The sequence below is a fragment of the Oreochromis niloticus genome, linkage group LG7 (genome assembly GCF_001858045.2).
Source record: "Oreochromis niloticus isolate F11D_XX linkage group LG7, O_niloticus_UMD_NMBU, whole genome shotgun sequence".
Lineage (NCBI taxonomy): Eukaryota > Metazoa > Chordata > Actinopteri > Cichliformes > Cichlidae > Oreochromis > Oreochromis niloticus.
The window spans coordinates 35,269,064-35,289,987 of NC_031972.2; the positions used below are offsets into that span (position 1 = coordinate 35,269,064).

The following is a 20,924-nucleotide window of genomic DNA, read 5'->3' on the forward strand; positions in this document are numbered from 1 at the left end:
CTCTGCATTAAAAAGTAGACATGTAACTTCCAAAAGTTAGTATATATAAACTGAGAAAAATAATGTGCAATAAAGGGAGAATAGAAGCTGCTTATGTCAGAATTTAGGATTTGAGCATCTCTGATTGAGGCTGGAGAGACTCTGAACCTCAGTTGCTCCACCCGAGAAGTGGAAGTGGCCAAGTATGTGACACCTGCTCTTCTTGTCTTGCTTTTGCTCCTTCTGATAAGCATATTTTTTAAATGGTTCCCGTTCATGCACACATTTACCATCATGCATACATGACAGGCACCACTGACACCCGACACTTTCACACGTCAAGTACAGTTTCTTTAAACAAAATGTGTTTTTAGGTAAAGAAGGAAATCTTTTCATAGTAGTGTCAGAAACAGTGGATGAATAAACCCCTTCGAGTCTCCACTGTGTACAAACAGAGTATGTGTCTGTATTATCAAGGACATAGTTACCAACATTTGAGAAGCAGTTCTACACAACACATATTTTTTATGGGATAATGAAAACATATACTACATTAAGAGCTCGTTCAGTCCTTTTCTGTGTAAACGCCATTATTGTTCTGGGACTGAGGGATGTTCTGATGGAGGAGTGTTGAATTTTTAAAATCCCAGATTGAAATGTTGTCATCAGCTTTGATGCTGTAGTTGGTTAAAGTTAAAGCGTAGTCGCATAAATCTGAACTATAGTGTGATAAATATTTAACTTGAGTGACAGTTACAGTCACCAGGAGCTGTTCATAATTAAAAAGCTGCTCCACAAACATGTTTTCAGACCAACGAAGATGTTTTCTGTGTGTGATGGTAATATTGTTCCATATCAAACATCTGGGAGGAGAACAGCTGTGTATTGGTGCAGAACACCAAAGAAAAACATCTGCACACATTGGCATTTCTGGGTAGAGCCACAGGAGTCGCCCCCTGCTGGACACTATGGGGGCGATCGATTTACCATTTACCACATTTTCACACATTGGGAACATAAAAAGTTTTTTACATTAAAAAAGTTTCCAGATAAACACAGAAATGTTTTAATTATTCATCAGGTTCCCAAAAATCAGAGAACACCTCTGAACAATGAAACGAGCATAAATCAGAGCCACCTTTGTTTTTCTTTCAGAACGTACTTTATTTTAAACAAAGAATGTTACAGAACAAAGATCTGTTCCCAATGTCAGCAGGTGACATTAAACAAAAAATAAAGATAAACATAAAGGTATAAAGGTATAAACAATGATATAAAGTATTTTGGTGATATTCAAGAAAGTTGCAATCTGCTTAGTGAAAAAAGTCAAACATAACAGGGCCACCTTAACACCACGTGACTCATCGGAAGTGACGTCGTGCTGAGTAAGCTCAACCAAGCAGGAAGGAAAACAAACGGCAGTGCGCAGGCGCAGCAGCAGTAGCAGGCTGGTCTGTCTCTGCCTAAAGTCCGAACTTTATTTTTGTTCGATTTTAAGAAACTTTTAATTTATTTTTTGTTTTTTATTCGGTTCATTTTCGCGGGAGGCTGAGGTCACGCAGTGTCGTCATTGCGCACGTAAACTGCGGCACGAGACGCAGGGAGAGCGCGAGACCCGCCAGCTTTTGTACCACCCGGAAGTAAGGAAGGAAAAGTCTGAGTTCGTAAAGTTTGATGAATTTTCTGTCGGAGGCTCTTAGACCTGCAGCGGAGAGCATCAGGTGAGCGGGCAGGTGAAAATATTCAAAATTATTTCTATTGGTCAGTTTTACGGCTGCGTGACAAGTTTGATTTAAAGAGCAGCTGTTTGGTCTCCGGAGAGCTAACGGGAAGATTTTACTGCAAGAAACGTGTGAAAGTTTCCTGTGAGAAGGAAAATTGTGAAACATCCACAGAAACCCTGCAGACTTGCGCAGTTTATCCGAGCTCGGAAACTCACCTGTTCATCACTTGCTCACCTTTTAATGTCCCTCAGAGGGAATGACACTCGGCTGCTGTACACGAGATACGAGGACAGGACATAAAACCAGCGAAGACATCAAATAATACAACATAAAACACATGGGAAAAAATCACCTCAGAGTTTAGACAAATAATGTAAACCTAAAGAAAAAACACACACACACTTAAACAAACATACCTTTGTGGGTCATCCTCTGTGAGAGCTTCAATACTGTGTGTTTTCTCCTTCATGTGCACTAAAAAGTGAAAAGTCTGCACATATTAAAATTCTTCAAACGCTCCTTTAAACTTAGAGTCACATGATGCTTCCTTTCCTGTACGCTGGTAAAGTTTTTGGAAGGAAATTTGTGCTTTTTTAAGCGAATCAGCTTACAGAAAACACAGAAACCAGACAGCAGCTGACAGCATAAAGATTAAATATAACACAGCAAGTCTCACATTTAACTCTTTCCTCCTGAAAGTGTGCTAGGAAGAAGCTTTGAAGCTTTTTTCTGAACCGTCACATTTCAGAACAGAATGACCGCATGTGTACAGGCTACACTGGGGCGTACAGAGGAGGGCGTCAGATGTCGACTTTATGGGAGAAAAGCTTAAAAACTTTCAAACAGCCAGGTAAACGTTCTGTGATGTGCTGTAACTCACTCACTCCGGCCTGTTTTTCCTGCACTGTGAATAATGATAATATTTTAATGTAAATGGCCTGTATTTGTATAGCGCTTTACACAACCGGTCATCCGCCCATTAACACACACTGGTGATGGCAAGCTACATTGTAGCCACAGCCACCCTGGGGCGCACTGACATAGGCGAGGCTGCCGGACACTGGCGCCACCAGGCCCTCTGACCGCCACCACGGGTGAAGTGTCTTGCCCAAGGACACAACGACCAAGACTGTCCAAGCCGGGACTCGAACCGGCAACCTTCCGATTACAACTCTTGAGCCACGATCGCCTGTAAATTTAAATATTTTTATCCGTCTAAAGGGAAATTCAAATGTCAGACAGCAGGTTGTACTTTATATTTAAAGCAGAGATTCTGCGTCATTTACTAATTTAATAAGGTTTCAGTTCATTTTCTGCCTGCTCAGACTCTCTCTGCTCTCCTCTGCATGTTTGCTTTTAAATGTGTAAAGAGTTAAACTTAATGCTCATATCAGAGGATTTTATTTCATTTAAGTTTAGTTGAGTTTTTCCCTCAGTTAAATTTCTATATTACACCCTGGACTCTATCATCATCATCATTACAGTTTACAGCACAGTTTATAGAACTAGTAGAAACTTCATGAAGAAAAGTCGCAAGTGTGCAAAAAAGTGAGTGTGTGTGTGTGTTTTTTCTCGTTAATAATATCAGCAGCAGTGCAGTAACCCTCCTGAACTTTAATAATGTCTAAAAACTTAGCTCTGAGGGTGGAGTCAGGCTAACCTGCTGGTTTTAAGACTGAAAACTTTGCTTTTATGGAAACAACTGATCTTCCTGGACTGAGCAGGGACACAGAAATGAAAAACAGGTTCAGGAAAAGTTTTTTAAAAAGTTGTTATTTCAGCAGAAACTCTGAGTTCACTGTCCTCAGGAAGGAAAGTGCTCACAGCTGCACGGACAGATGAAAACATCCAGATCTCTGAAGGTCTCCGATATTTAAAAGCCCCAGCATGTTTAAAACAGTCTTCTTAGATCTTCTGATCATATCTTTTATTTCTGTTAATTTTTTTTTTAAAGAAAGACTATAAAATTCATCCTGCAACATGACTGACTTCCTGTTGTATGCTATGCAAAGCAGAGGACAAGTAAAGCGAGTCAGGAGAAAGGCACAGAATTCATTAACAAGTCAAAAAACGTCTCTGTGAGCTGAGCCGCACCATTTGATCCATGGAGGCAGCGTCACTTCCAGACTAAGAAATCATGACTGAGTGTTTTCAGATGCTATCTCATAGCCTTAGATCTGAACACCTGGAGCTTTCATGTGATTGGTCCTTTTCTTCTTTGTGTTTGTGACCATAAACTCTTTAATTATTGGCTGATAGTCTGTCATCAGTGTCAGCCAGTCAGGAAGTATTCAGCCCTCCTGCAGGAAGAGGTCACGCCAGGTGAAGCGACTGCTTTAACCTCCAGATCTACAGAAGAACAAAAACAGGAACCATGTGTTAGACTGCCAGGTCAGCCTGGGGTTCACCTGTCAGGTGTCTTACCTGTCGGGCAGACCCTGTCCATCTGTTTTGGTCCCACTGGTCACAGGGTCTGTGAAGTCTTTAAAGAGGTCAGACAGTGAATTAACACATCAAGCCTAAAAGTAGTCTGATTACTCTGCAGCACTGACACAGAGACGATCGTAAACTTCTGGGCCGATGCAGGCAGTTAGAAGATCAGTAATTTATTTTTAGTTTGTTTATTTTAGTCCCTCTGAACCCTTGAGCAGTGAAACATTACAGAAATAAAAGTCCTTCAGCTCTCTGAACATTTAACCGGCATTGCTGTGAGAGCAGACAGCTGCTGGGCACTGATAAGAAAACATCAGTCAATAATTCTGATATCAGCTCTGAAATATTTACGTAGACAAACTGACTCTGAGGTTCAAAGTCTCCACAGACTGTTTGTGACCTGACTTTAAACTGTGTTTCCTGCTCAGAACGAGTCTCGACTGCACCGCTAAGCGTGAACGATCCTCCTGTTGTTTTATCAGTGAAAGTAAATTAAATCATTTTATTTGGTCATTTTTAATAAATTTCCAGCATCGAGCCCATGAGCCTGATTTTTTGCACATGCACTTATAAAATAATTGTAATGTATAAAAATAAATACATGACTTACAATTTACAGTTTTCCTAAAAATCAAAGCAGAAATTATTGGGAAAAAAAGTTAACTGATAGAAAATGTGTTTTTTATTGTCATAGCGATGAAGAGGAGTCGGCTGCTAGCGGTTCTGGTGGGCGGAATCTTCTGCGTGGCTGTGATGTCACTGTACCGCATGCTGGACCTCATGCAGGGGTCAGAGTCTAAGCGATACGGGGAGACGCCTGGTGGACAGGTGGATGACGTGCGTCTACAAAAAGTTTTGATTTTTTTTCACAATAAGAGCCTGTGGATTTTCAAAACAGTGTCATTTGTGAGAAAGAAAATTAAACTCTTTTTTTCACATTAACTTAAATTTTCTTTTTAGCTGTCAAAGGAGTTTGCAAAGAAAAGCGTCTGGACTTCTTTAAGTTGCTTGAAGACGTTTCACCTCTCATCCGAGAAGCTTCTTCAGTTCTAAGGTCAAATGGCCGAGAGTCCCAGATTTAAACCCAGTGGGAGTATCCCCCCAAAGAGGGACAAAGGACCCCCTGGTGATCCTCTAATCACATGAGCCAAGGTGTGAAAGCGGGTGTGGGACCTAATCAGCCAGGGTTTCGGGTGAGCTCATGAGAGGTGAAACGTCTTCAAGCAACTTAAAGAAGTCCAGACGCTTTTCTTTGCAAACTCCTTTGACTACGATGACCTGGATGACTGAGAACCTTCACAGACATTTCTTTTTAGCTGTTATTCTTGTCATTATTCATAATAATAATAATAATAAAAAATAAAATTGGCCCATAATAATAATAATAATAATAATAATAATGATAATAATAATAATAATGATAAGTGGTAACTTTTATAAAATACATAAATATTTCATTACCAAGGAAAGAGAAACATATTCAAACTAATTATGAAAATTGAACAAATCAGATCTCTGGGTTTTTTTAGGATTTGGCCCACCTCCAGCAGAAGATTGACAGGTTGGAGCGTCTCCTTAGCGACAACAACCGATTGGTTGCCATGCTGCGTGACTCTCTGCTCCAAAGCAAAGCATCAGCGTGGAAAAGAGCCAACAACAGTTTAGATTCCGCCCTCGGCAGCAGGGGTGAGGCTCTTCCTGGCTGCCGATTGGCTGAAGAGATGAAGGACGGAGTGGATGGAGTTCAGGTCAGCGAAATTTTACATTTATATTTTGTTCTGTCTCAACTTTAGAAGATTTTTATTTTTTAAATGAAATTAACTGACAACATTTACTCAAGTTTTTCATTTTTTCATTTTTTATTACTTTTTATTTAAAGACGCTGATATCAACACTTTATCAAACAGGAACCAGTAGTTTAACATGTGACTGAAACGGCATTGGCGTGGATCGGCTGTGATGTGAAATGAATCAAACACTTACTTAAGATAAAATTTATTGTTCTTAAAAGTATTTGACCCTGAACACAGGCAGACATGGTTAGCATGTTTAGCATATAGCTGCTGAATAAATAAAAAAGTAAATCAATGATGTTCAGCATCCAAACACAGGCTCAGGGAATCTTTCAGAACACACTGATGTGGATGTAAACGAGCAGCTCGCACACACTGTGTCAGTTTCATGGCTGTGTTCATTCTTCCTGTTTACCTTTGGTTCCTCAACATCACAGTCTAGAATATCTAGAATAACATCCCAGCAAATATTTCTATGCAGAGTAATGGTTGTTTGAGTGTGTCCACCTCTAGTCTGAAAAGTCATGCTGACATCAGAGGGGTTACCTCACCGTCTGCCGGACATCCTCCTTGGACTTCCCGTGTTTGAGAATTGTCTCCTTTTATTGGTTAGAACAAAATTAAATAAAAGAATCTTGATGAGAACAGCTTGAACTCTCGACATGGAGGGTTCATAATGCTGGAGTCTGGAGGCAGAGAGTTTCTCTTATTGATAAAATGATCAGTCAGCAACTGATGGATACGTTAATAATGATTTTATTTTTTAGTTTAAATGGGTTTCGTAACTTTGAATGAAGAAGTGAAAGTTACAATAAATATAAATATTTATAGAAAAACATGTAAATCTTTATTAACATATTCAAAGTTTTTATTAACATAGAAATAAAGTTTTAATAATAACCCCTCCTCCATCAGCTACTGGATGTTTACGACCTCCTGCCCTTCGATAACCCCGATGGCGGTCCCTGGAAGCAGGGCTTTGAGATCACTTACAAGGGCGACGAGTGGTCGGAGCAACCTCTGGAGCTCTTCCTGATTCCACATTCACACAACGACCCTGGTGAGTGACACTCTGAGTGTGCAGCAGCACGATGGCGTGAAGGTGGCTGAACTAACACGTGGAGGTGTTTTGGGGTTTTTTTGTTCTTGTTTTTGTTACAGGCTGGATAAAGACGTTCGACGCGTACTACCACGACCAGACGAGACACATCCTCGACAACATGGTGGTCAAACTGAGTGAGGACAGCAGGTACGCCCACTTCCTGTGCACTGACGCACCTCACAGACGGCTTCCTAAACCTAACCCTAAACTCAGGTTTAATATTAAAGCAGCATTCATCAGCAGATTTATATCTTATGATATTAATGTTTTTATTAACAACAGAGAAGGTTTAGAGGTTAAAATCAACCTTCATAACCAGACTAGCTGAAAATGACTCCACACAACATTCTGTTCTCTGATGGTGTAAATGATGTTTTTTTTTAGTTTTCCCACCATGACACAGAAATTAGATAATTTTAGACACCTGTTAAAAATGTTTGGAGCTTCCAGAGTTTTATAAAAAAAGTATGATGTGAAGTATGAGTTTTGCCATCATCCAATGAGATCAGGAATAAAATACAGATCAGAGTGACGATAAAACAACAACAATAAAACGCAAAAACAAAAATCATGACATGAAACAAAGACACAGCAGCACAGACTGATGTTGGTCTGACTCTGAATAGGAAGAAATGATCTTCATATTTTTAAAACTTATTTACACAAAGTTCATCTGAAGTTTGATTTATTCATCAGTTTGTGCTTCGTGATGCTGTTTATTGATCGAGTTCCTGACAGATTATTGATCATGTTATGTTTTCTGCTCCTCAGGAGGAAGTTGATCTGGGCCGAAATCAGTTATTTCTCCAAGTGGTGGAACGACATCGACGACCAGAAGAGAGCGGCAGTCAAACGGTACCTTCAAGCTTCCTCAAGCTTCCTTTCATTTTCATGTTTGAATGTTTTGGTTTTTTTGTTTGGTTGGGTTTTTTTTTTCAGTCACTTCTGAACATGTCCAGAAAAACCGAAAGTAATTATTCTTCATTTCTGTTTCTGAAAATTAAATTAACCAAAGTTGTTTAAATACCAGAAACATCTGGTAAACAGGAGGAAGCACAAAAATAAAATGGAGTGCTAAACACAGGCAAGGATGTGCAGAGCTCAGGAGTCGAGCCGCAGACAGTTTTGGTTCATTGAGTCCGTATCTGATGCCATTTCAACTCTCTCCAGTCTGAGCTTCTGCTTTGAGTCTCATCTTTTTATAACATGCTGCAGTCACCAGCCTCCATCCAAAAACCCAGCAGTCATCATTCTCGTCCTCTCTGGCTTTTTATCAACACTGTTCATGTGCAGCTCGTCTGTATGCTCAGTTTTCAAAATCATAGCCCATCACAGCTTCCCAAATATTTGAAGGATTCAGAAGATTTCAGTGGACATGAAGCTCAGGATCAGGACTTTCTAATATAAACATAAACCTCAGACGTTCTCTTGCTTGAACACTGGATCTGTTTTCAGCGACTACTTCCTGTCTTGTGATGGCGGCTGTTAGAACAGTTTAACCCTCATCCTCTATCTTCATTAATGCTAATGTGTTAATGTTAGTCTAACCAGAGCTCTGTAGCTAACCATCAAGTAGCATAATGTCAGCTAGCATGACTTCACTGACCCTCCAAACATGGCTGCGGTGTAGTTTTCATCCTCTTTTACAACCAGAGTGATAGCAGCGCCTTTCAGTGTTGTTGAAATCCTTCAGTCAGACCGTCGTACACGATGTCATCCTTAGATGGATGCTAACCCCAGAAAATTATGGCTGTCTGAATGTTAAACTTTATTGTAACAGCCGGGAGGAAACAGAAGCAGACTTTATTTTTTTAAACTATAACTAAAATTGTAGCTGTTTCTTGCTAATTCTGAATTTTCCTTTCAGTTTAATTTCACTTTTTCTCTTATGTCATATTTCCTTTTAAACAAAAACTAAGTTTTAATCTGCTTAAATAAATGTAACAAAATTGTTTCTGTTAGTTTTTGTAATTAAAAAAATATATATTTTCATCATTTGAAGCCATTTTTTCCCCGTTTTCTGTTTCCTTTCGTGTGATTGGCCAGCCTGGTGGAGGCGGGGCAGTTGGAGCTGGTAACGGGCGGCTGGGTGATGCCCGACGAGGCAAACTCTCATTACTTCGCTATGCTGGATCAGCTGATGGAGGGACACCAGTGGCTGCAGAAACACCTGGGTCACATGACTCCCCTGTTTGGCACGTTGCTGTAATGATGCGTTTCCTGTTCGCGTGCTTAACCGTGGCGTTTTCTCTGTGCAGGTGTGAAGCCGAGGAGCGGCTGGGCCATCGACCCGTTCGGCCACTCCCCCTCTATGGCGTACCTGCTGAAGGGGGCGGGGCTTCACAACATGCTCATCCAGAGAGTTCACTACTCTATCAAGAAGCACTTTGCCCAGCAGCAGACGCTCGAGTTTCTATGGCGACAAAGCTGGGGTAAATAATGTTTTTTCAGTGATGGAAAAATTAATCATGAACAATACAAAAGACAAAAAACATTTGGAATTTTGACAAAATATAAAACAAATATTTGAAATAATAATTTAAATGATTAAATATTGTAAGTCATTTAAAATGTGGATTAAATTCAGATTTTTATTAAATTTTTTAATTTAACTGTTGTTACTGAAGAAAATATAGTCAACAAACTTTATTAATAACCAATGAAATACAAAAAGGAAAAGGGGCAGTTAGAAGTGTTTAACTCTGCCCACTTCCTGTCCATCAGACTCCTCCTCCCGTAGTGACATCACATGTCACATGATGCCCTTCTACAGCTATGACGTGCCGCACACGTGCGGTCCAAACCCAGCGGTCTGCTGTCAGTTTGACTTCCAGCGGTTGCCTGGGAGACGGACCTTCTGTCCATGGAAGATCCCACCAAAGCCAATCACAGACCAGAATGTCCAGGAGAGGTGAGGGGGAAGCGGGGCCAAAGAGAATAACAGTGTTATTATTATTATTTGTTATTATTATTATTATTATTGTTATTGTTGTTGTTGTTATCATTAGGTGTATTATTGAATTTTGGAGCTTTCTTCTTTTTAAAAGTTATGAATAGATGGGGTTATTTTATTTTATTTTTGACTGTTTTACTTTTTCATTTTTAAGGAATTTTCTTGATTCATTTATTTATTTACCATTGAAATTTAGGCAACTTTTAAAATTGTTTAAAACTTTTTTTTAAAACTTTTTTTTTACATTAAGCAATTTTATTGAAAATAAATTTTTTATTCAAAACTGTTTCATGGATGTTTTATGTTTTAACATAATTTCCACCTTTTTAAGTTTTTTACTTTTCTTCCTTTTAAAATGTCAAGAAAAAAGTTCAATTTTGATTGCTTTTTTAAAATTTTCTTCAGTTTTATTTTCCTTTTCTTCTTTTAATTTTTCCTTGACGTTTTCCTTTTTTTAACCTTTACTTTGAATTTCAAGTATTCAAAGTAGAGTAAAGGTTATTGTATTATCATTGTCATTTTCTAGAATGACAATGATAATACAAATAGTTTTCTAACAAACTTCATTAATTTAACACAGCAGCTTCTCTTCTTCTTCGGTTACTTTGCTGTCTCTCTGCTAGTTTTGTTGTTTAATAATCATTCTGATTGATCAGAGCTTCTATTGATCCACTTGTCGTCCTCTCAGAGCGCTCCTCCTGCTGGATCAATACCGTCAGAAGTCGCGACTCTTTCGCTCATCTGTCCTTCTTGTTCCTCTTGGTGATGACTTTCGATACGTGGAGTCAAGCGAGTGGGACGTTCAGTTTAACAACTACCAGAAACTCTTTGATTACTTCAACCAACACCCAGAGCTCCACATCAAGGTGAGCTCCCAGGACACCTGGTTCCCAGCTGGTACCAACTGATTATCAACATTTGGAGACAATATGTTGGTCTTTGTTGTTCTTGAAGAGGCCCGAGTATGCAGCCATGTGGAACTCCACGTGTGATTTTTGCCTGCTAATATTTATGATTACTGCCTGACAAATAGGTTTCTCTATGCAAAAATGACTCAGACAAACTTAACGCAGTTCCACAGGGTCTCGATCACTTTTCTAGAATATTTTATTTTATTTTTCCATTTGTTGAATGTCACACTAATATCCAGTAAATAACCATGCCAAAGAGTTTTTTTTAAATTATTATTATAATGAATCACAACTCTGGCCATTGTTGTTTCAGAAATTGATGTGATTAAAAACTATCAGTGTGTTTATGTCTCATGTGACAAATGGCAAACACAAATATGATTCATGATATCTAAAATATTCTGGAACAACATCTAAAATATTCTGAAACAACATCTGGACACACAATACAAAAGTGACAAGGAAAGCAAATTAGGTTGTTATCAGCGCAAACAGTCAAGTCGGTAACATCAGCTCTTCGCTGATCGACAGCTTTCCTCTTCTCTTATTTTCAGGCTCGTTTCGGGACGCTTTCTGATTACTTCCAGGCTCTTCATCAACGTCTGAGCACCACGAGAACGACTCTGCCGAAGCTCCGAGGAGACTTCTTCTCGTATGCCGACCGAGACGATCACTACTGGACCGGGTACTTCACATCCCGGCCATTTTACAAACGCCTCGACAGGAAGCTGGAGGCCACGCTGAGGTACCACCGATCTGTGTGGTTACACGATTACACATCATGATGTTGTCTTTGTTTTTATGGTGACTGTCTGAGTCTTCTTTCTGTGTCAGAGCGACGGAAATCCTCTTCAGCCTGACACTGGCTGAGATGCGTCGTTCCCATAGCGATGGTCGTCTGGCTGAAAATTTTCCAGCACGTGAGTACTTCCAGTGGCTGACAACGGGGAGGCGGAACCTGGCGCTCTTCCAACACCATGATGCCGTCGCTGGCACCGAACGGGAACATGTGGTGGTTGACTATGGTACCAGGTAGCTACTTCATGTTAGCAAACTAGCATGTTAAGATAATCAGGAAATAAAAGCAATACATTTAACTTATTAAAAGGTCAAACAAACACAAACAGAGCATGAATCTCTGACCATGTGACAGAACTGCCAGGTAAACGTTGAAGTTTGCAGTAGACATATTAGTAAGGAGGGTGGAACAATAGAAGAAAATATGTACAGCACGAGTTGTTTTTATCACTTTTTTATACTGACAAAAATGATCTGAGAAAATACAAAATACGGTGTTTAAATAATGATATCTAAATGATTTCATTTATTAAGGGAAAACCGCTGATCTGTTCCTGTGGTTTTAAAAAAAAAAAGAAAAAAAAAAGAAATGTCCCTTTTTGTTAAAAAACGAATTGTGAAATAATTACTCCCTAAACCTAATAACTGATTCTGCCACTCTTGGCAGCAAGAACTGGAATGTAGCATTTGAGATAAAGTCTTGTTTTTCCCTTTTATCATAAGAAGTGATAATGTTGGCCCATTCCTCCTTGCAGAATTTTAATAATTCAGCTACACTGGAGGGTTTCCTAACATGAACGGTCACTCTAAAAATTTGATTTTGTTTTGAGTCAGAGGGGTGAGTTGCTAGCGTGTTTTGGATCATTGTCTTGCTGCATAACCCACAAATTTGTGGTTTTATTAATTACAGCAACTCGTACAGGTCCCAAAGGACCAAAGCAGCCCAGACCGTCACACTACCACCCCCATCTGTTGCTCTGATGATCTTTTTATGAAGTGCTGTTAGTTTCATGCCAGATGTAATGGAACGGAGGTGCAGCTTTTTTTTCCAGCAATCTGGGGGATCATCCATATGTTTTCTGGCTTTGTGAGACGAGCCTTTTTGGTCAGCAGTGGTTTTCCTCTTGGAATTCTCCCATGAGATCCTTTAGTCTGCTTCAGTTTGTAAAACAGGTTCTGTTTAAGTGACTTCTGATTCAGCAGGTCTACCAGGAATCAGGTCTGGGAGTGGCAGTGAAACTGAGCTCAACTTTCCAAAAAAATGTGCTCAATCACAATTACTTCATAATTAAACAAGAGGGATAATTACTTTTTCACACAGGATAAAATTTTTTCTTAATAAATAACGTTATAATTTAAACAAATTCATTTTCTATTTAAACATTTTGCCTAATATCAAAATTTGTTAAACATGTAAGTGTAACGAAACTGCAAAGAAATATCAAGTATGGGGAAAAAATACCTTTTCACAGCACTGTCTATCAGTGTTAGCATCACCTGTATCTGTGTATTATTTTTAGCATTAGCCTGTTTTTTTTGTCTCATTTGTTTCCTCCATGCTTTCTGTTGAAGGACGGCGTCGCCACTGGCAACGGTAACAGGTACCACCACATCTAGTGTGTGCAGTTAGCATTAGCCTCCTATGACACCCATTCATCTAGATTTAGCATCTAACACTAATAGTCCGTCGCTCCTGTTAAATAAGCGTGTTGTTGGCATGTTTTTGCCGTGTAGACTCTCAGTTGTCGTGTGTTTGATGACTTTAAATGTTGAACTGTTTCCTGAATTTAAAATTAAAGGAAAAAAAATAAAGAAACAGAAAATATTAGCTAATGTTTGTTTGTTTTCCAGGTTATTCCAGTCGATCCTGAATCTACACCAGGTGTTGCAGAGCTCCGCTCATTGGCTGCTTCTATTGGACAAGAGCCAATATCACCACGACCAATCAAAGCCCTTCTTACAAATGGTGACTTTTAACACTCCTCTGGACTCCATATATTTATGAAGAACCTTTTTAATACTTTCATCCTTTAACGTAACTTATTTCCAGGTCCATGTTTTTATTCTTGGTGGAGCAGCTTAGTTTATAATAATCCTTCTTTATGTCATACTGGGCCTTGGTGCAGATCCTCAGGTCATCCTCCATTTCTTTACTCCTTAAAGAGGCTTCACTGTCTTTCAAAGAGGAAGTTAAAAGATGAGTTTAGAAAGTTTGAATGTTAGAAATGATAAACTGTTTTAATGTTGTGACTTTCCTCCAGGATGAAGTAATCTCGGCGCAGGACGCTCTGCCTCAGAAGACCACGCTCTCACTCAGTTTAGAGCCCAGGTAAGTGGGTGGAACTGAAGAGGCCTTTTTTTCCCTTTAAAAAAAAAAATTAAGGTGTAAATTTAATAATGAAGTGATCCGGTTATTTTATTATTTTACTACTGCTGTTTTGTTATTGTATCTTTATTTCAGACATATACAGAAAAAAACAGACAAAACAAAGAAAAGAAAATAAATAAAATAAAACAGAGTCTAAATGACATGAAATGACAATTATTAAGTCGGAAATGGAGTAGGAAGAAGTATAACATACTTATTAATCCCTACCCCATGCTCAGCATTCTATTGAATCCCACTATTCATTGTTACCCCTAATTCCCATCATCACTTACCCCACACAATAGACAAGGAGGACATGTATAAACATAGCTACAGTGATAGATATAATTTAGATACAATTTAGCATAGTTATATATTAGGGGTGCAACACAAAATTCACGGTTCGGTTCGGTTCGATACTTTGATGTCACGGTTCGATATTTTTTCGATACAAAAAAATGTTCATGCCTTTAATTTGTCATTTATTAAAATTATAAATATATGTTTTAACTCAAAAGTACAGTTTTTAAATTTAATGTTGCTGAAACAACAAAATAATAAAAAACAAATCTATCTGATCGAGAAATCACTCATCTTTGGAAAAGAGAGTTTATTACAGAGAAATGGCTCTTTCCAAAATAAAAGCTATACTATACGCTTCTTCTGGGGTATATTCTCAGCAGCATATTAAACATATCAGGTCCCCATAAGGAGAATCATGTGCTGTCTAAATGACTCGGGTAAAGTTTGTAGCATGCGTGCTTGTTGTTTTTGTCTGCTTCCACTTGTCTTTGCACTAGGATGATGTCGGCGTAAATCTGCAGTCATATTCGTTGTGTTCCCACTAGTGCTGTCAGCGTTAATCTCGTTAAAATGACATTAACGCCATAACGCGGCAAATCTCCGTTAAGGAGTTACGGCGGATCGCCCCGTGTGTGGGGCTGGGCGGCGTCAACACGTTAACAAGCTAACTGCGCTAACGCACTAGTTCCCACCGATTGAGCATTGCGTTGCACATCCGACATACTGTTTTACTTTTGTCCATGACGCGCTTACCATCAGGGTCATGCTTCACATGAAAACCAAAATAGTTCCAAACGCCAGATCTGAATGAGGGTGGGGGAGGTTCAATTTCGGGTAGCGTTGAGGCAGTTGCCATGTTGCAACGAGCTTAGCTTCTGTCTTGCTAGCTTGCGCTGCGCTCAGTGGATCTGCGCTCGACAGTGCAGCCTAGGCGGAGTAGTCGAACGCAGATCCACTGAGCGCTCAACACAGACACCATCGTCAGAAGAAAAGTTGATAAAATAAATAAAAAATTGTGTATTGTTAGATACATATGCGTACCGAACCGAAAGCACTGTATCGAACGGTTCAATATCGATACGAGTATTGTTGCACCCCTATTATATATACAATGGGTCATCAACTTTATCAGTTTCATATTCTTCCAAAAGCAGTTTTCGAAACATCTTTATGAACTGACTAATGCTTGAACATTGCTGTAGGTCCACAGTAAAACAGTTTTACCCCACAAATGGTAACACAAAAGGTTTTAACCTTTGTCTGTGCGTTAAGAGTCTTCAGATTTAATTTTCCCCTCAATTCATAGTCCCCTTCTCTGTCAAAAAACATCCTCTGTACATTTCCTGGTACAGAGGATGTTTTGTATTGTATCTGGCTTTGTACATAATTTTTGCAGTTGTATATTTTATAAGATCCATAAACTTCAGAATTTTTAATTTCAAGAACATGATGTTAGTGTGGTCTCTAAATCCTGCTTTAGTAATCATCCTGATTGCTTTTTTCTGAATTTTACATAATGGTTGAAGTGAAGTTTTGTATGTATTTCCCCAGATTTCCACACAGTATTCCAAATATGGCAATATAAGTGAACAGTAAAGTACCTGGAGTGATTTGGAAGGCAAAAAATGTTTAGCTTTACTCAGTACAGAGATGCTTCTTGACAGTTTAGCTTGTATATGCTTTATGTGAGGTTTCCAGCAGATTTTGTTATCTATTATCACACCCAAAAATTTTGTATGAGAAACTTGCTCTCCTTCAACATTATTTATTAACAATTTTGCTCCAGCATCTTTTTTACAATTTCCAAATAACATAAATGTAGTTTTTTTCAAATTTAGTGATAACTTGTTTCTGTGAAACCATGTTTTCAGTTTAATCATTTCTTGTGTGACAATTTCCAAAAGCTGCTGTGAATTCTCCCCAGCACAAAAAATATTTGTATCATCTGCAAACAAAATAAACTGTAACATATCAGATGTTTTACATATATCATTGATGTACAGGATAAACAGCTTTGGTCCCAATACTGACCCCTGTGGAACTCCACACACAATGTCCATGGACTCTGATTGATATTCACCAATCTTCACAAATTGTTGCCTGTCTCTCAAATAACTCCTTACCCACTCTAGCACCACTCCTCTAATGCCATAGTACTCCAGTTTATCAAGTAATATTTCATGAAAAGCTTTTTTTTTAGGTCAATGAAAACACCAACTGTGCATTGTCTTTGATCTATATTGTTGGCTGTTTAAACTGAGCTTTATTAATACTTTTAATATTGTGAATGTGTAAATTGAATAGAGGGCAAAAAAGCAGATATAATCTCAATTTTGTATTTACAGCTCAGATTTTAGATGATCATCTTTATGTCAAAACAAAAAAGTAGAAAAAGTGTCTTTAAAAAAGTAATAAAATTAGTGAGAAAAAAAATGGCGTGCCTCTGGGAGTGTAAATGTCAGTAACTAACTGTTAGCGGCTGACTTCAATCACAGAGCAATCACTTCTATTGATTATTGGATTCTGCTTCAGGTCATTGATCATCTTTAATCCCACCGAGCAGCTCCGTACCTCCGTCATCAGCGTTGTCGTTGACTCTCCGGACGCACGGGTTGTTGACGCTGAAACGGGCCGACAAATGGCTGCTCAGATCTCTGCGGTGTGGGCGGAGCCAAACCAGCCATCCACAGACACTTTCCAGGTGAGAACCAGCTCCCTGATCAGGTTATTGATCACTGCAGTTTGCTTTAACTTCCTCTTCTCTCACTCTAGCTGTCCTTCGTGGCTGAACTTCCTCCTCTGTCACTCGTCGTGTACCATGTGACCAAAGAATCCTCTGGCTCCACCCCTCGGGCACGCTACACAGTTCATCGTCGTGGCAACCCACCAGATATCCACACCGAGCACTTCCAGGTGTCCAGCCTTCAAGGATCTGAGGCAGACGCACCCCTGTCGCTTAGCAACAAACATGTCCAGATATGGAGCTCACCTGAAACAGGCCTGCTGGAGGTCAGGATTTTCAAAGTCTGTTGTGTGGATGTTGTTGGCAGACTTCTGTGTTCTTAGTAACTAACTGTAAGAACTGATACATTCAGTAAAAGGGATTAAAAATAATGAAAATTCAAAAACATGACTATAAAATGTAAAAATCTGAGTCGGGATTGCTTCAGTCTCTGTACAATTACACCTTCAAAACCAGCAAAGAAGAAAACAAAATGTGAATAAAATCATGTGTGGTTAGCTATCATCTTATTTTCAAAATAAGGTTTCTTTTTCACTGAAGCATCTTGTTGACCAGCTTTTATTTTGAAATTCCAGAAGCTCCGCCTGCAGTCTGGTCTAGTCCGTAAGATCCAGGTTCAGTTCCTGTGGTACGGAACCAGAACCGGATCCCGGGACAAGAGCGGGGCCTACCTGTTCCTGCCCGCGGATGAGGGGGCTCAGGTGAGACCAGCGTGAACACATCTGAACTTCTCGCTCTCACTCTCTCGCTCCGTCCTCTGACTTGTTGTTAATGTCTCCTGCAGCTCTACACATCCTCTGAACCTCCATTGGTCCGCGTCTCCAGGGGTCCCATCTTCTCTGACATCACTTCCCATTTCCCACACTTTACACACACAGTGCGACTCTTCCACCTTGATGGTAATGACTTCATTCATAAATATATAAAATAAATTATAAATTATTCTAAATCTGAATTTGCTTTGAATAATTCAAAGTGTCTGCTCTGCCTGCCTGTCCCAGGGCATGCTGGGAAATCCCTGGAGATTTCAAACTTGGTGGACATTCGGTCTCAGGTCAATCGTGAGCTCGTCATGAAGATTGTTAGTGACGTTGCCAGTGGCAACCGCTTCTACTCTGACCTCAACGGCTTCCAGGTTTTTACACAATTCTGCTGCTTTTATTTTGAAATGCAGTCCCTTCATCACTGTGATTCCTTACTGAGTATTGATCTGTTATTGGTCTAGATGCAGCAGCGTCGAACGCTGGCGAAGCTCCCCCTGCAGGCTAACTTCTACCCGATGACATCAGCGGCGTTCCTGCAGGACTCGATGAGTCGCCTGTCGCTGCTGTCGGCTCAGAGCCAGGGTGTCGCGTCACTCAAACCAGGTGAGCCCACAGTTTACATCACATTTCTATTCTGTTTTAATAGTAGCAAAATTATCAGATCAGTAACGTTGATGTTTAAAGAGTCACTGCAGACGGTGTGTTGACCTTTGACCTGTGTGACTCCTTACCTGTGCAGGTGAACTGGAGCTGGTGTTGGACCGGCGCCTGCAGCAGGACGATAACCGCGGCCTTGGGCAGGGTGTCACTGACAACAAGCTGACAGCGAGTCTCTACCACTTGCTGCTGGAGGACCGTGGGGGCGGGGCTAAGGTAAGGGACAGAAATAATAAGTGGCAGAAATAATAGCTAGATTTGTGGGTGGGGCCTAGTCTCACAGCACAGTGTTTAGTGAGATCAACGCTCATCACTTTTTGCGCTTTTGTTTTTAAATCAAAGGTGACTTGATTACTTTGAGCAGAAAATACTCGGAGTAAAGTTCTCAATGTGACACAGAAACAAACCGCCGTCGGAGCTTTGACAATAACAACAAATATTTTTTTCTCACTCTGGTTTTATTGTGTTTTTGTTCTGACAGGAAGTGGGAGGAGCCTCAGTTGATCACCTGTCGCTGCTTGCCCACCTGGCCTCCCTCTCCCTCTGCCACCCGCCCATGACCATGGTTGCCCCCAGCAACAGCCAGCTGCCAAAGCTCCGCCCTTTCCAGCCGCTCCAGTCGTCGCTGCCATGCGACATCCACCTGCTGAACCTGAAGACGCTGGAGGACACGCAGGTGAGAGATGCACCTGGAGTACAGGTATAAAATGAATGATGAGATAATAACCTGTGTGATGTCACTGCGGTAACAGTAAGGAAACACCTGTGGTTCAAACTTCCTGTCCAGGTTCTCGATCAGCACGAATCGATCACCTGTCAGAAATGAGGTCATTTTTTTGTGTTTGTGTAAACAGGAAGCAGATACACCATCACAGGAAGCTGCCCTGTTCCTCCACAGGAAGGGCTTTGACTGTAGCACCGCCCCCAAGCCGGCGCCTCAGTGCACGTGGAGCGAGCATGAAGAGGTGACGACACACTCGCCATTTATTTAAGATTTAAAATGACATTAAAAGATTGTATGACTTGATTTTGTTCTTGTTGTGTTTCCAGGTGAACCTGGACGACCTTTTCTCTCCGCTTCAGTTCCGATCAGTCCGTCGGTCAGGTCTCACGCTGCTGCGAGCTGACGACGAGCCAGAGACCGCCCAACAACAGCATCCGCCGCGCATCGCACAGCTGCGGCCAATGGAAATCATCGCTTTCCGCGTACAGATGGACTGAAAATGATGACACTGCTGCAGCCACTGAGCAGAGATTGGTACTCATGGTTCTCACAATCAGAGAGCAGACAAACAGGGACTGAAAAAAGTCAAATTTAAGGTGAAAAGAAGCAGAAAATTCGAATATTTAACAGAGAAATTTATTTTTAATCTCAGATGATTGTCAGACTCGGAGAGAAAATCTTTCAGGGACCAAAACAAAACAGGAAACAATAAATAGTAAGAAAGGATTCTTTCAAAATAAAAGCCATGATGTTTTCTAGTTTTCTAGCGTAGATCAAAGGTCACATTATTTATTCAAATGAAGAAACACTGAAACTGTGACCAGTCAGTTTGTCCGTTCGGTGTCCAATGAGCGTGTGCGAGAGTGTTTCTATGGTGATGGTCTGTTACTGCTGTTTTACCTGTGAGAGTGGAAGTGTGTGTAATTTTGTGTCATTGCTCTGCTTCTAAATGCACATATTGATATTTTTTTTATGATTTAGTTTGTTGTTGTCGCTGTAAAAAGAGAAGTTGCAGGGAATTCTGGGAAAGCTTTTTTTAATGTAGAGATTCTCTCGGGTGAAAGAAAAAAACAGAAACGATTAGTTAAAATGTTTTTACTGCGGGATAAATTTGTGTTAATATAAATAAAAGTTTTTTTTTAATATTTCTGAATAATTTTTTACAATAAAGTTCAGAGTTTCCTGTTTAAGGACTCAGTGATGCTTTGTGTTTAAAGGCTTCAGTCTGGTCACACAGGTTCATTTTTAAGGTTTAATTGTAGTTGAATATCTTTAAAAATAGTTTCAAACCTTCAAAATTAAAAATAACAAAATTCGGGGTGAAAACAAGAAGCTGTCGCATTTTCTTAAACGACTCGTTCCTTCTTTCTGCTCGTCTCTTCCTGTGCCCGCCTCTCTGGTTGGAGGGGCCACAAATACAGATACACAAGAACTGAACTAAAAATCAGTGAAAACGGGTCTGATGGAGCGACGAATCCAAATTTGAAAGTTTTGGTTCAAATTATTGTCAGCATGTATGACAGACGTCCAACAGTAAGTGTCTAGCCCTCTGTAAAACACGGTGGCGGGTCAGTCATGGTTTGTGTCTGCGTTTCAGCCCGTGGTGGGAGATCTTTGGTAAAATTGGTGGAGTTATGAACACAGATTTTGATTCACCATGTTAAACCATCTG

The 20,924-nt window shown here is 40.0% G+C and overlaps 1 protein-coding gene and 1 long non-coding RNA gene across 4 annotated transcripts; one reads left to right on the forward strand and one right to left on the reverse strand.

Moving 5' to 3' along the window:
• Nucleotides 1-1,372: 1,372 nt before the first annotated feature.
• On the forward strand, nt 1,373-20,439 carry LOC102081444 (alpha-mannosidase 2). Of its 3 annotated transcripts, none has more exons than XM_019361377.2 (24): nt 1,373-1,712; nt 4,831-4,973; nt 5,666-5,884; nt 6,845-6,989; nt 7,091-7,178; nt 7,803-7,886; nt 9,078-9,205; nt 9,290-9,463; nt 9,756-9,942; nt 10,673-10,850; nt 11,450-11,640; nt 11,730-11,927; nt 13,545-13,659; nt 13,955-14,022; nt 16,897-17,065; nt 17,137-17,373; nt 17,683-17,808; nt 17,892-18,006; nt 18,109-18,242; nt 18,333-18,474; nt 18,611-18,744; nt 19,010-19,204; nt 19,383-19,493; nt 19,579-20,439. In XM_019361377.2, the coding sequence occupies exons 2-24, from the start codon at nt 4,833-4,835 to the stop codon at nt 19,747-19,749; spliced, it is 3,450 nt and encodes a 1,149-aa protein (XP_019216922.1). In that variant the 5' UTR covers nt 1,373-1,712; nt 4,831-4,832; the 3' UTR covers nt 19,750-20,439. The 3 variants fall into 3 exon arrangements, with proteins under 3 accessions (XP_019216922.1, XP_019216921.1, XP_025764312.1); XM_019361376.2 differs by having other exon boundaries at nt 1,374-1,700; XM_025908527.1 differs by lacking the exon at nt 1,373-1,712 and adding an exon at nt 2,493-2,553.
• On the reverse strand, nt 3,933-4,861 carry LOC112847281 (uncharacterized). Its single transcript, XR_003220735.1, has 3 exons — nt 4,747-4,861; nt 4,128-4,185; nt 3,933-4,052 (listed from the first exon to the last, which is right to left on the reverse strand). It is a non-coding gene; the product is annotated as an uncharacterized LOC112847281 (long non-coding RNA).
• Nucleotides 20,440-20,924: the final 485 nt, after the last annotated feature.

Excerpts from the sequence above, each read along its gene's own strand:
- LOC102081444 (XM_025908527.1), top strand. The coding sequence starts at position 2,508 with ATGTCGACTTTATGGGAGAAAAGCTTAAAAACTTTCAAACAGCCAG. Across the intron at positions 4,974-5,665 it reads CTGGTGGACAGGTGGATGAC|GATTTGGCCCACCTCCAGCA; the intron begins GTGCGTCTACAA and ends GGGTTTTTTTAG. Across the intron at positions 13,660-13,954 it reads CAAAGCCCTTCTTACAAATG|GATGAAGTAATCTCGGCGCA; the intron begins GTGACTTTTAAC and ends ACTTTCCTCCAG.